At 44.1% G+C, this 13,096-nt stretch overlaps 1 protein-coding gene across 1 annotated transcript in view; it reads right to left on the bottom strand.

The window, feature by feature from the left end:
• The window catches only part of JAZF1 (JAZF zinc finger 1), a 344,125-nt gene that overhangs the window by 36,863 nt on the left and 294,166 nt on the right, over positions 1 to 13,096 (bottom strand). Inside the window, exon 3 of the mRNA XM_086693724.1 lies at positions 12,883 to 13,079. Within this exon, the coding sequence (XP_086549850.1) occupies positions 12,883 to 13,079 (197 nt within the window). The remainder of the gene's footprint in view (positions 1 to 12,882; positions 13,080 to 13,096) is intronic.

Raw genomic sequence — 13,096 nt, 5'->3', positions numbered from 1 at the left:
GGGCGCCTGGGTGGCTCAGTCGGTTGGGCGACTGACTTCGGCTCAGGTCATGATCTCACGGTCCATGAGTTCGAGCCCCGCATCGGCCTCTGTGCTGACAGCTCAGAGCCTGGAGCCTGTTTCGGATTCTGTGTCTCCCTCTCTCTCTGACCCAACCCCATTCATGCTCTGTCCCTCTCTGTCTCAAAAATAAATAAATGTAAAATAAATAAATAAATAAATAAATAAATAAATAAATAAATAATTATTTGGTATTCCTTGTTATTCTGGTAAGTCTGAAAAAAAAATGTATCAATTTAGAAACTAAAAACTCCCCCCAGACCCAGGTTGTAAAGAGACATCTTAGCTAGTAGACAACGGCAGGCACTGTCTAGCTACTTTATCTATTTTAGCCAAAGTTATTCGACAGGAGGAAAAGCGAGTTCTTTCAGAGCGACTTGCTCTCAGGCCTGGCACCATCTGGAACACCTTGGCTGCCCTTTTTTGCCATTAGGGAAAAAATAATAATAATAATAATAATAATTGGGTACCTGCGTAGAGACATAGCACGTCATGGCATTGTTAAATCTCAGATTCCTACACGGCTGTCCCCCAACCAACTTTACTTTCTCGGGGGTCGTTTCGTTTTGTTTTTTTAAGAGTATGAAACACATCTGCGACCTGATAAGATCAAGCCAACTCGTGGCTGCTCTGATGGATATAAATTAACACCAGCAACCAGGCTCCCGAGGAGGAACTAAGTTAACTCTGGTGGCAAGGTGCTAGAAACCTCTCCATCCCCGGCACCGGAGAGGCTCCAGCCGCCTGACGTTTCTCCCTTCCTGTCAAATACCACTCCCTTCTTAGTGCATTTCCAAGACGTGCGCAGAGAGATACTGTACTTCGGTTGTCCTTTTAGCAGGAACACATTAGCTTAAAGCGTTCCCATTTTCCTGCTGAGTCTGTCTGTAATGCTGTGCCGTTGGATGTGCCTGGGGATCATTTTAGTCTGAAAAACCGGACCCACATGGAAAAGACATTAAAACAAGTTTGCTGCCGTGATACCCACGAAGATGAAAGGGCCTCTCTGATTTTCATACGCTGTGTTTCAGGTGGGAGGGAAAAGAAAACGGTTCTTTGGAAACGCAGGCATTTGGCCGGGCGACAAATTCATCAGGTGTTAAATCCCCATCACCTTCGCGGTAGAGGCGCACCTCGTGTCTGTTTGTTTATTCGTGTTTCCAGTGGAATCTGCACCGTTTTCCCGGCTTACAATACATTGCTCTCTTTAGCATTCGTATTTCGGTTCTGGTACTTGCTTCCAAAGGAAAATTACTGAGACGTGTGCACTGATGGGTGTTGGCATACAAGTGAGCTCTGGATCTTGGCTTGAAGAGACTGCATTCTTTCTGGGGGGTTGGGGGGGGGGGGTGTGGGCAGCAGAGTCGTAATGTGTGCCCTTTAAGACAACTTTATCTTGTGATCTTTCCCGATATTTTTTTGGCCGGCGCAGAGACCCCTGCTGGGACAAAGAAAAAGCAACACTGACAGGGAGCCAAAGCCTCGCCGCGAACGGTTTCTAGCACGAGGTGAAACAGGGCTGTCAAGACTTTTAGGATGTCTTGTGGGAATTCTTAACAGTGGACATATTATTTTTATTGGGTTTGATTAAACAACGCAGTTCATAGCAGAGATGACATTGAGATGTATAACTAAGCGGGCAGGGTTCAGCAGGGCATTGCTAGAATGGCAGGCCTCAAAAATGGCTTCTTTAGCGAGCGTGAGTTACAGGTACCTTCTGTCGCCGCGAATAGCACATCTGAAGGTAAGCAAGCTGCCATTAAGTCGCTGCGCATGATGGAAACCGGGTCTCTTTAGAGGCAAAGATTGTTTTATTTGACCGCACTATTGATTTCCTCACGGTGCCTAAGAAAGTTGAGGATAAGGGATTCCACTTACTGTCCATCTTCAACGGAGAGGAAATTCCAGAGATTTTCGCACTCAAAGGACCACATGTATTTACTTCCCTTGTTCTTCAACGGATTGTTTACAGCAGAGGAAACCACTATTTGCTCGCTCAAGGAGGGGGTGGAAATTGTGGGGTCTTGCCTCCTCACTTCTGCCCGGGCCCCAAGTCGTCTAACGGAGGCAAACACCCGGTGCAATGCACAGATCTCGAGCGTGTAACTGGTAAGTGGGATAAACGTATGCCTCTGTGTAACCAACATCTCAATCAAGACACGGAACAGGCCTTGATTCTAGAAAGTTCCAGAGGTCCAGAAAGTTCTCTTGTGCGTACACCCCTCTCTCCACTCTCCTGGGGTCCAATACTGTTCTGATTTCTGTCACCGCGAACCGGTTTGCTTGTGCTTGAACTTCCTGTGTCCGTCTTCGTGTCTGCCTCCTCGCAGCCGGTGCCATGGTTTTGAGATTCACCCCCGTTTTTCGGCGAAACATTACTTTGTTCCTCTATGTGGCTAAGTGGTATTCTACTGTATGGACAGATCACAGTTTGTTTATCCATTTACCTCTAAGTGAATTAAAAGTTTGGGGCTACCGTGAATAAAGCCGCTCTGTACCTCCTTGTACTTGTCTTTGGTGGACGTGTTTCCGTTCCCCTTGGGCAAATTCCTAGCGTGGGATTGCCCGGCCAACACCGTTTTGGTTCTGGAAGAAGCCCTGTGATCTCTGCAGGTCTGGCCCTCCTCAGCCGGTGGAGAGGCAGTGACCTCTGACGCTCTCTCCCCTCAGAGCAGCTCTGAGGATGTTCTCTGCCCTTCATGGGAACGAGGGCAGGGAGTTTCCAACATGCTCTTGTCAAAATCCACGTGGTCCTAACGGCTTTGGGATGACCTTTACGTGGCCCTGTGACCTAGACATATCTTATCAGTGAACTGTTTAGACCTTCCACATCTTAAAAGGCACTGAAAACGGAAAAGAACCTCAAAGAAGGTGGGGCCGAGGGATGCCTGTGGCCTCTGGCTGCAACGGTGGTTGGGCCTACGTGGGCATATCGGGCATATCGTTCAACAAGAAAGGGCACAGAGCTCAATAATGAATGTGTGCATCTGTTAGAAACATCCAATATTCCATTTTTTTAGTGCTTTGAATTTCCACAATTAAAAGGGCTATTATTACTTCACTTACTAAAATAACAAAACAAGGGGTGCCTGGGTGGCTTAGCTGGTTAAGCATCTGACTTCGGCTCAGGTCACGATCTCATGGTTTGTGGGTTCGAGCCCCACATTGAGCTCTGTGCCGACAGCTCGGAGCCGGGAGCCTGCCTCGGATTCTGCGTCTTCCTCTCTCTCTCTCTGCCCCTCCCCTGCTTGCGCGTGCTCTCTCTCTCTCTCAAAAATAAACATAGGGGCGCCTGGGTGGCACAGTCGGTTAAGCGTCCGACTTCAGCCAGGTCACAATCTTGCGGTCCGTGAGTTCGAGCCCCGCGTCGGGCTCTGGGCTGATGGCTCGGAGCCTGGAGCCTGTTTCCGATTCTGTGTCTCCCTCTCTCTCTGCCCCTTCCCCGTTCGTGCTCTGTCTCTCTCTGTCCCAAAAATAAATAAACGTTGAAAAAAAAAATTTAATAAAAATAAACATTAAAATTAAAAAAAAATTAAGATATGAAAATCTGTAAACCTGCTAACTCTTTGCTCCTGCCATCCTTGGTCATAAGATGGTTTATCTCAAATGCTCCTGTGTTAATACCATATCGGGTCATTTGTGTCTCCAGATAGGACCCCCCCGTGCCCCTTCCTTGAGAGAACGCGCCCATGCCCAGAGCAGGTCATTAGCAAATACCACCTGTAATGCACATTCCTGGAACCAGCCTTTTCTGAGGTTAGTGCAGACCAAAAATAAACACACACAGGCAGTCCTGGCCGGGGCCGGCGAAATACTGTCTGCCCGAGAAGGCAGGGTTCAGTTAAGAGCAGATAGTGTTTTCTTTGTTTTGAACATGCCATGCAGCCACTTCGAGGAGCCCTAACCCACCTGCCAGCGTCCGCCATTCCCACCATAGACAGCCAACAGTTCCTGAACACATTGGGCTTGTTTACCGGGGCAGAGCGTCTTGCTGCCGAGGAGGGCACTTCCAAAGCCAATGTCCTTTCTAAACCGGTGGCTTAAGTAGAGTGTTCACACAAGTGGTTCTCTCCGTCCCTGTCTCTGTGTCATTAATCTTCCCAGTGAGGTGGGCATTGCCTCCAACGTGCAGACCCGGAAATGGAGAAGCGGGAAAGTTTAAGGCCAATTCTGTCTCGAGCAGCAGAACCAAAATCTGAATTCAGATCCGCCTGACGGCCTGAGGCTCTCACCCCTTTACTTACACGTTCCCTGAGGTTTCAAAAGCGACCCAGAGAACCCCAGATACACTATGATGTGTTTTGTCAACATACCCAAGTCTGATTACGAATTCCCCAAGCTGACATTCCAGAATGATCATGGAGTATAAAACTGTCTGCCCCAAATCGCTTTCCCGCTGATCTCACCTTATTCCAGCTCCTTCGGACTTTACATTTGACTTACAATATCTAAGACATTTTGTGGGTGTGACTACACAGCTCAGAACTGTGCTAAAACAGCACAGAGGGACTGACGCCACATGTTTCTCTCTTGTCTTGGTCACTCCTGAGAATTTAGGGCATCTGCGATTAAGTCATGTTCATTATGTGTCCGTCCTGCACGTGTACAACTGGCTTCTACTAAAAGATGGAAGTTCTAATCCACTAGGGCTATGGCTATGCTTTTCTGTATCCACAATGCCTGGCACAGCACTTATAAAAAACCAGATACTTAGTAAATTATGTCAAATGAAAAGATGCCCAATCCACGGGGTGCCTGGGTGGCTCAGTTGGTTAGGCGTCTGACTTCGGCTGAGATCATGACCTCGTGGTTCGTGAGTTTGAGCCCCACTTTGGGCTCTCTGACAGCGTGAAGCCCGCTTCGGATCCTCTGTCCTGCTCTCTCTCTCCCCCACTTGCTTTCTGTCTCAAAAATAAACATTAAAGAAAAAAAAATAAAAGAAAGAAAAGATGCCCAATCCTAGTGCCATGGAAAACAGTGGCTATGCCATTTGGGAACCACTTGAACTTGGGCAAGTTATCATTGAAGTGAGGCTCAATTTCTTTTGTCCTTAAATTGGGGTGAATTTCTTTTGTCCTTAAATTGGTCCTTAATCATGGTGAATATGAATGCTTTTGTGCACCATAAAATGCTATAAAGATATAACCCATTATTATTATTATTACACATCACCATTGATTTGATGGTTTTCTTCCAGTCACGAAAGAGTTTTGTTTAGGAACGTTTCTTATTGAGCTGTGGAGTTCTAGAAGAATAATGAAATACTTCTTCATTGTTGCCATCCTTACTCTGCCAACACTTTGAAGGGCAAGAGGAGATTCAAAACAAGGGAACGGAAGCAGAATTAGCGTAAGATTGGGCCATGACCCTCAGGAAGCAGGATAAAGGTTTTACGAGTCAATCAGAAAAGAAGATGAAAGAACAATCAGACCAAAGTAGTATATAAACAAACAAGCAAAGCAGCCATGGGCCAGGAAAGGGTGTGTTAGTGACCCTGAACATAACGCAAGCCAGATAATACGGCAACATCTTGTCATTCTCCAGCAACAAGACAGCACTTGTATATGAAAGGGAAATGTCAATCAAGGCCATTTTCTTTCTTTCTTTTTTTTTAAATTTTTTTAAGGTTCATTTATTTTGGAAGGAGAGAGAGAGAGAGAGAGAGAGAGAGAGAGAGAGAGAGAGACAGCGTGTGGGTGGGGGAGGGGCAGAGAGACAGAGGCAGACACAGAATCTGAAGCAGGCTCCAGACTCTGAGCTGTCAGCACAGAGCCTGATGTGGGGCTCGAACTCATGAACCGTGAGATCATGACCTGAGCTGAAGTCAGAGGCTTAACCGACTGAGCCACCCAGGTGCCCCAAGGCCATTTTCTTAATAGGAAGATTTGGGGAAATGTTTCTTAGGCACTGTCTAGATATTCAACTCTTTAGGGCAGAGCCTGTCCATGAGAAAAAGCCACTCATGTGGCTTCAGGAATTCATAAATAGGCCACGAAGTTCAGTCATGCTGAAATATTTCCCGTTGCTTTTCTCATTTTCCACCATTAAGCAGAATAGATTTCCTTCTTTGAGGTTTTTCTTTCTATTTCATCCTCTTCCTTGGATGGGCAGGGGGAGGTATGTTAGTTTAGACCTCACCTTAGTCATCTCAGAGGTTTTCTGTTTCTCTTAAGCCTACTTCAGTTTATTTTGTCTTCCCAAAACGGCAGGCGTGGGGAGAGTTACCTCGAAGCCATTTATTTATTTTTTTCAAGATTTTATTTTTAAGGAATCTCCACACCCAACTTGAGGCTCGAACTTACAACCCAGAGACCAAGAATCCCATGCTCCACTGACTGAACAGCCAGGCGCCCCCACCTCAGCTCCATTTAAGTAGTTTCTAAATGTCAAGCAAAATTTTATTAGTTGTACAAGTCTATGTTGTAATTCCCATCCTTAGAGAAAAATTAGTACTTTCTTAAAAGATCTGTTGTGTATCAGTAACTCCTGGAAGTTTAAAAATCTTATAGTTTGAATAACTTATTGCAAAAGCCACAAAGGAATGTTAAGGATCTACTGTAAGGCCATACAGCAGGAGACACAGGAATATAAAGTGAAATAACACAACATAAAAACTCAAATTAGGCATTAATACACATAATCTGTGACTTCACAGTCATTTTAGGGAGCCTAAACAAGAAAACAAAAAAAATGGGCTTAATTCCCATGGGCGCCTTTCACCGGTTTAATATTTGCATTCTGGCTCCTGTTTCCTGAGTGGGCCAAAATATATATACAAATATTTTCCAGGAGAAGACTATGCAATGCTATTATAACCAGAAATCCAGCCAACTCTTTCTGTGGCTTCTCCCTCCATTAAGACATAAGCGAGCATCTGTTCAGTCCCATTGGACCCATCTCTGGAGTTCTATCAAGTAGACTACAGTAACCTTTCTCCAGGCGAGGTGGAAATATGTTAACCCAAGCGAGAAAACACGCGGCTGACAACTAGACAGATCACATTTTAAAAAGTAGTTTCCCTGGGAATGCAGGCTGGTGCAGCCACTGTGGAAGACAGTATGGAGTTTCCTCAAAAAACTAAAAATAGAACTACCCTACGACCGAGCAATTGCACCCCTAGGTATTTATCCACGGGATACAGGTGTGCTGTTTCGAAGGGACCCATGCACCCCCATGTTTATAGCAGCACTATCGACAATGGCCAAAGTAGGGAAAGAGCCCGAATGCCCATCGATGGATGAATGGATGAAGAAGTGGTACGTATATACAGTGGAGTATTACTCAGCAATTACAGAGAATGAAATCTTGCCATTTGCAACTACGTGGATGGAACTGGAGGGTATTATGCTAAGTGAAATGAGTCAGTCAGTCAGAGAAAGACAAAAATCATATGACTTCACTCATATGAGGACTTTAAGAGACAACACAAAAAAAAAAAAAAAAAAAGAGAGACAACACAAATGAACATAAGGGAAGGGAAACAAAAATAATATAAAAACAGGGAGGGGGACAAAACATAAGAGACTCTTAAATATGGAGAACAAACAGAGGGTTGCTGGAGGCGTTGTGGGAGGGGGGATGGGCTAAATGGGCAAGGGGCATTAAGGAATCTACTCCTGAAATCATTGTGGCACTATATGCTAACTAATTTGTATGTAAATTTTAAAAAATGAAAAATAAAACAAGTTAAAAAAAAAAAAGTAGTTTCCCAACTTGGGCTATAGGTTAGAATTATCTAGTTTGGGAGAGCTTTTAAAAATGCCCAGTGTCTGAGCTGCACCCACCAACTGAATCAGAGTTTCAGGGATGGAGCCCAGGCAAAAAGTGGTTTAAAAATCCTTGAGGTTGGGGCACTTCGCTGGCTCAGTGGGTAGAATAATGTGACCCTTGATCTTGGGGTAGTGAGTTTGAGCCCCATGTGTAGTGTAGAGTTTATTTAAGATTAAAATAATAATAATAATAATAATAATAATAATAATAATAATAAATAAATAAATAAAAATCTTCCAAGTGATTTTGATTTCAGCCTGATGGAGAATCACTGTTTTAAGAGATTCAGTGGGAGGGGTGCCTGGGTGGCTCAATCGGTCATGATCTCACGGTTCATGAGTTCAAGCCCCACATCGGGTTCTGTGCTGACAGCTCAGAGCCTGGAGTCTGCTTCAGATTCTGTGTTTCCCTCGCTCTCTGCCCCTTACCTGCTCATGATCTGTCTCTCTCTCTCAAAAATAAATACACATTAAAAAGAAAAAAAAACAATTTCAATTAAAAAAAAAAAAGGAGATTCAGTGGGTAGATATGGGGGTGCTGGGGAGGGGAGAAATTACTTTCTTAACGAATCTATAGACACTGATAACCAATACAATCTGCAAAAGTTAACCCAGGCCTTTCCTACGGGATGATCTCACTCCTCCCAGAAAAGATAGTTAAATTAATTTGAAGAAAACAAAATTCACTAAACTCTTTTTTAGCGGGGGGAAGGAGCCATCAGTAATTCTGTCCAGATCTTCCAGTTATATGCACTGAATAGTTGTTTTAGTTATAAAAGTAAAACGGACTCAACTTTGTAAATAGGGGGAAAAAAAAAAAAAGAAAGAAGAAAATATCACCATTTTCCTGTCATTTTAAGGTAACCACAGTTAAGTTTTTTTTGGAGTAAAAAAATAAAATCGGGACCATGCACATATGGTTTTGTAATCCAATAATGTGAAAACCTTTCCTTGTCATTACACAGTCCCCCACAACACTGCTGTGAATGACTGCCGAGCAGTCCATTGTTTGAAACGGCCATTATTTATTGGTGACTGATGTTTGCTTTAGGTTTACTCACGGACACAATTAGGACCGTGATCCCTCCGACACGAAGTATGATTAGCCTGATAACTACCGAAAGGATAAACCACTGGTATAACACGTAAACAGGTGGTGGGTGGGGTGGGAGGGTCTTGATAGGTCGCATTTGCCGATTTGATCCGTGTAAATACTCCCACCATGGCCAATTTCAAGATCGTCCTTCTACCAGCTGGTTTGCCCCCTGAACATGGAACAATTGGCTCTCTGGAATCAGCTCCAACTCATCCTTCAAGAAAACCCTGGCTAAACTAAACTGGCCAGTTCTCCAGTTGTGACATGTTGTTTGAATGGTACAGTGGAAGTTCTGTGGATGAAGGTGAGCCGTAATTACAGTCATCTTAACACTCTGTTGTATTTTGGTTTGGGAGCTGTCAGGTTGGTAACTGGGGCAGCTAGATGGCTGAAGGTCTAATAAGAGTTCTCTAAACGGTCTTAATATGGAAAGTTCTAGTACACTGGAAAGACCACCTTTTTTTTGAATAGACGGACATGGGGCTTTGCGAAGTTAACCTTATCATGCTTCTATGTGTTTAATCTGTATATGGGAATGATAATGTTGTCTCAATAGAGGTGGTGTTGGGATTAAAAACCTCACTCATAGGGCCGCCTGAGTGACTCAGCCGGTTAAGCATCTGACTTCGGCTCAGGTCATGATTTCACTGTTCGTGGGTTTAAGCCCGCATCGGGCTCTGTGCTGATGGCTCCCTCTCTCTCTGCCCCTCCCCCACTTGTGCTCTGTCTCTCTCAGAAATAAACAGTAAAAAAACAACCTCATGCATAAAGTATATAGTAAGCATATAATACAGTCAGCACTCCATAAATGTTAGTTGTCTTTCCCCCTTAGTGATCATACTCTAGATGTTCTTCTATGACAGTGTGAATTCTGTTGACACTTTATTTGCAGGGAATTTAATTAAGTTGATCTTTAAATTATATACCTTTATGATTTAAACCAGGGATTGGCAAACTATGACCCGTGGGCCAAATCTGTTTTTTTAATAAAGAAGGTTTTACAGAAACTTTCAGTTTTAAAGGAACACACCATGTCCGTTCATTTATGGAGTTCTCTAGCTCAATGGCAGAACTGAGTAACTGAAACAGAGACCCCGTGGCCTACAAAGCAGGAAATATTTACTATCTGGTCCTTTACAGAAAAGGTTTGCTACACCCGTGATTTAAACCATTCTAACCTTTCCTTAACTGAATACTTTCTTTTTCATAATATGCATCTATATTTAAAGAAAACAAAACAGAGAGAAAATGAAAAAGATGAGGAAAGGAAATTTTCCTAGGATTTAGAAATTGCAAAATAAATATTAGGTCCAAGAGCACTGGAGAAATACTTGAAACTGTAGGATGAAGCTCAGCTCTAATTCAGTCAAGACGGTATAGTTAAAAGAATATTTTTATAAGTGAGATTTTCTACAAGGGGATTATTACTCCTGGACCTGGAATACACCTTGAATGTATATAGAACTTGGAAGAGTGAATTTAGGAGGCAGAAACTTGGAATATTATTTATAACTTGGCCATGAAAGTGAACGAAACCACATTAGTCAGGCAATACAAGCTGATCTCTCTAACTACAGGTAAAATAACATTTCAAACGTTGAAAAATGTACACATTCAAAACTGTACAGGGTAGGGGTTTAAGCAACCATTTCCCCTAATTTTTGATGTTTACACGGAATGTTCTTCAAGCAGCAAATAAGTTACCAGTGATTGTGACAGACTGAACATGACACGTCTTTACCACGACATAAATTAATTCTCTCAGTGGGAAATTGTTAAAATAGGCAAGCTGTCAGAAAGATTTCTTTATGTCTGAAGGAAAGGAAATGATTCCATTTCTTCCAAACATTCTTATATGAACAATAATAAACTCTCACTTTTAAACTGCCTATTTTCATTGGGTCCTATGGCACTGGTTACTAATTGGGGCAGTCATGGTTATCTGCTGTTGGCCACGAATCAGTCCACATGAAGTCAGGTATAAAACACTCTCCGGTACAAAACTGCCCCCATAATTCATGTTATAAATGAATAAATATCCATAGAAACACCCAAAAAAAGAGGATCGCAGACTTACACTACGCTCTCATAGCATTTCTTAGATTCACACAAAGATCCTGGCAAGTAAATCTTCACAGAATAAAATATGGTGGCTTATCTAAAGAAGGGATATAGGGTGGCTTATTAAAGAAATGGGCAAGTACCCAACACATATGAGTGACCCTGATTCTGTTCCTGAAGCATAGAGTTGAAAACTCCAGACCACAGAGATGAACATTTATTGGATGCCGGGTGTATACGTAGGCTCTCACATTTAACACACACATACCTATATAATGGGTATTATTAGTGATCTGTAAAGGGAGACGTACAGGTGGGAACTCTGATGGGTCCGCCTCAAATGCCCTAACTTCGAAATGCTTAATCCTGACAGGACACAGGGTATCTGTTAGCCATGAGCCCCCCAAAACTGCCCTTACAAAGGAGGTCCCATGACCAGAGTCAACTAAGTTTGGGAAACTTACTAAATCTTTCCCTTGGAGAAGAACAATATATATTAAAGCCCCACATTAAAGAAATCAGTCTGCTTTGGTTTAACCCATCAACTTCCCCCATCTTGTTAGGAAATGCCTTTCTTCCCGCTACTATTTCGTGAAAGTCAATATTCTGAAACACACTTTGAGAAATAGCACTGTAGTCCCCTCCCTTGCTGGGAGATGGCCAAAAGAGAAATCCACAAACTGTGAGAGAAAATAAACATTTTTACCCACAGTCAAGGGGGTGATGCTACAGAGATGACGGTGTGATTCCAGGTGGCTTCTCTTTACTCTTAGGATCAACCCATGGTGCCCTGGCTCCTGTCCAAAGCCCCGGCCTCATCCCACACTGGTCAGCGGGCCTATTTCAGTACCTGGGACCTGCCAGGCTCCTCCTCATAGAACTTCTGTAGAAGGTTGTTCCCTGGCTGGACGTTCCACTTGAGTCCTATTTATCTTTCAGGGGAAGCGTTTTCTCCATTTCTGTCTGGGTGCCCTCCTATCACTGAGTTCTATATAGCACTTGTCATGGTTACAATGTTCCATTTATTTAACGCCTGCCTAAACTCCCACTGTGGAGAAGGAGGAGGGAAATATATCGCAGGGCGATCCCAGGACGCCCTCTGGTCTGCCCCGCCTCCAGGCAGAAGGGCAGTCTGGGAAAGAAGTTAAAGTCAGGGAAGACACACTCAGAAGCCTGGTGGTCACGGGTCCAAATTCCATCCTGCGATTTAGCTTTATTCACTAATGAAGTGGATTTTGATCTCTCCTTGGGCTCCTGTTCTACTTTTCCAGTTGCTTCTACATTTGGGAGGGGAAGACAAGAGTGTGCTTCCTCACCGCCTACAACGCCCACATCTCCCACTAGGGCCCAACTGCCTTCAGGAAGCGGACGAGGTCTCCTTTGGCTCGCTAATTATAGCTCAGTGTCTGGCAGGTAGAAGGCACTCTGATTGGTTTTGTTTTTTTACATTTATTATGGAAAATGTTTAAAATAAGCAAGCATAGGGAAAATCACATAACGAACCCCTGGGTAGTCATCAGCCGATGCCAACAGTAATCAACGTATGGCCATCTTGTCTCATTTACTCTTCCACCCGACCGAAGCCAGTCCAAGACACTGTGTCAGCTCATACGTCGCAAATGGTAAAGGCTTGAAAACATATCTATAGAACCATTATCACCTACATACTCCCAGTAATTCATAAATATTTCTTCAGCGATAAACAGAAGACTAAATCAACAAACTCTACAGAGACCAGTAAAGGGTCAAAGATGGGGGTGGCTCTGAATCATCATCTGTCCTCAGCCCCCTCCTGCCCCCCAGCATATCAGACCTCAACGCGCACGCACACATTCCACACGCTCTTCCCCAGTAACTCCAACCCCACCCCCAAGATGGCAGGGCCAAGCCACTCACCCGTTGGGGTGCTGCTGCGGAACGAAGAGGAGGGGGTGATGGGCGGGGTCACAGGAGGGGTAAGGCTTCCACTGCTGTGGCGTGGTGGAGTGGACACATTCCCTCGAGACACCGAGCTGGACAAGGTCAGCGAGAGCTTCGGCTGAATCTTCTTCTTCAGGGACTCCTGCTCTCGGCGGGCAGCATCTGTCATGAATCTGAAGCAACAACGGAG

Source organism: Puma concolor, chromosome A2 (genome assembly GCF_028749965.1).
Source record: "Puma concolor isolate L17-30 chromosome A2, mPumCon1.1.hap2, whole genome shotgun sequence".
Classification (NCBI taxonomy): domain Eukaryota; kingdom Metazoa; phylum Chordata; class Mammalia; order Carnivora; family Felidae; genus Puma; species Puma concolor.
Note: the sequence above shows the minus strand (reverse complement) of the source record. Positions and strands in the feature narration are given on the sequence as shown.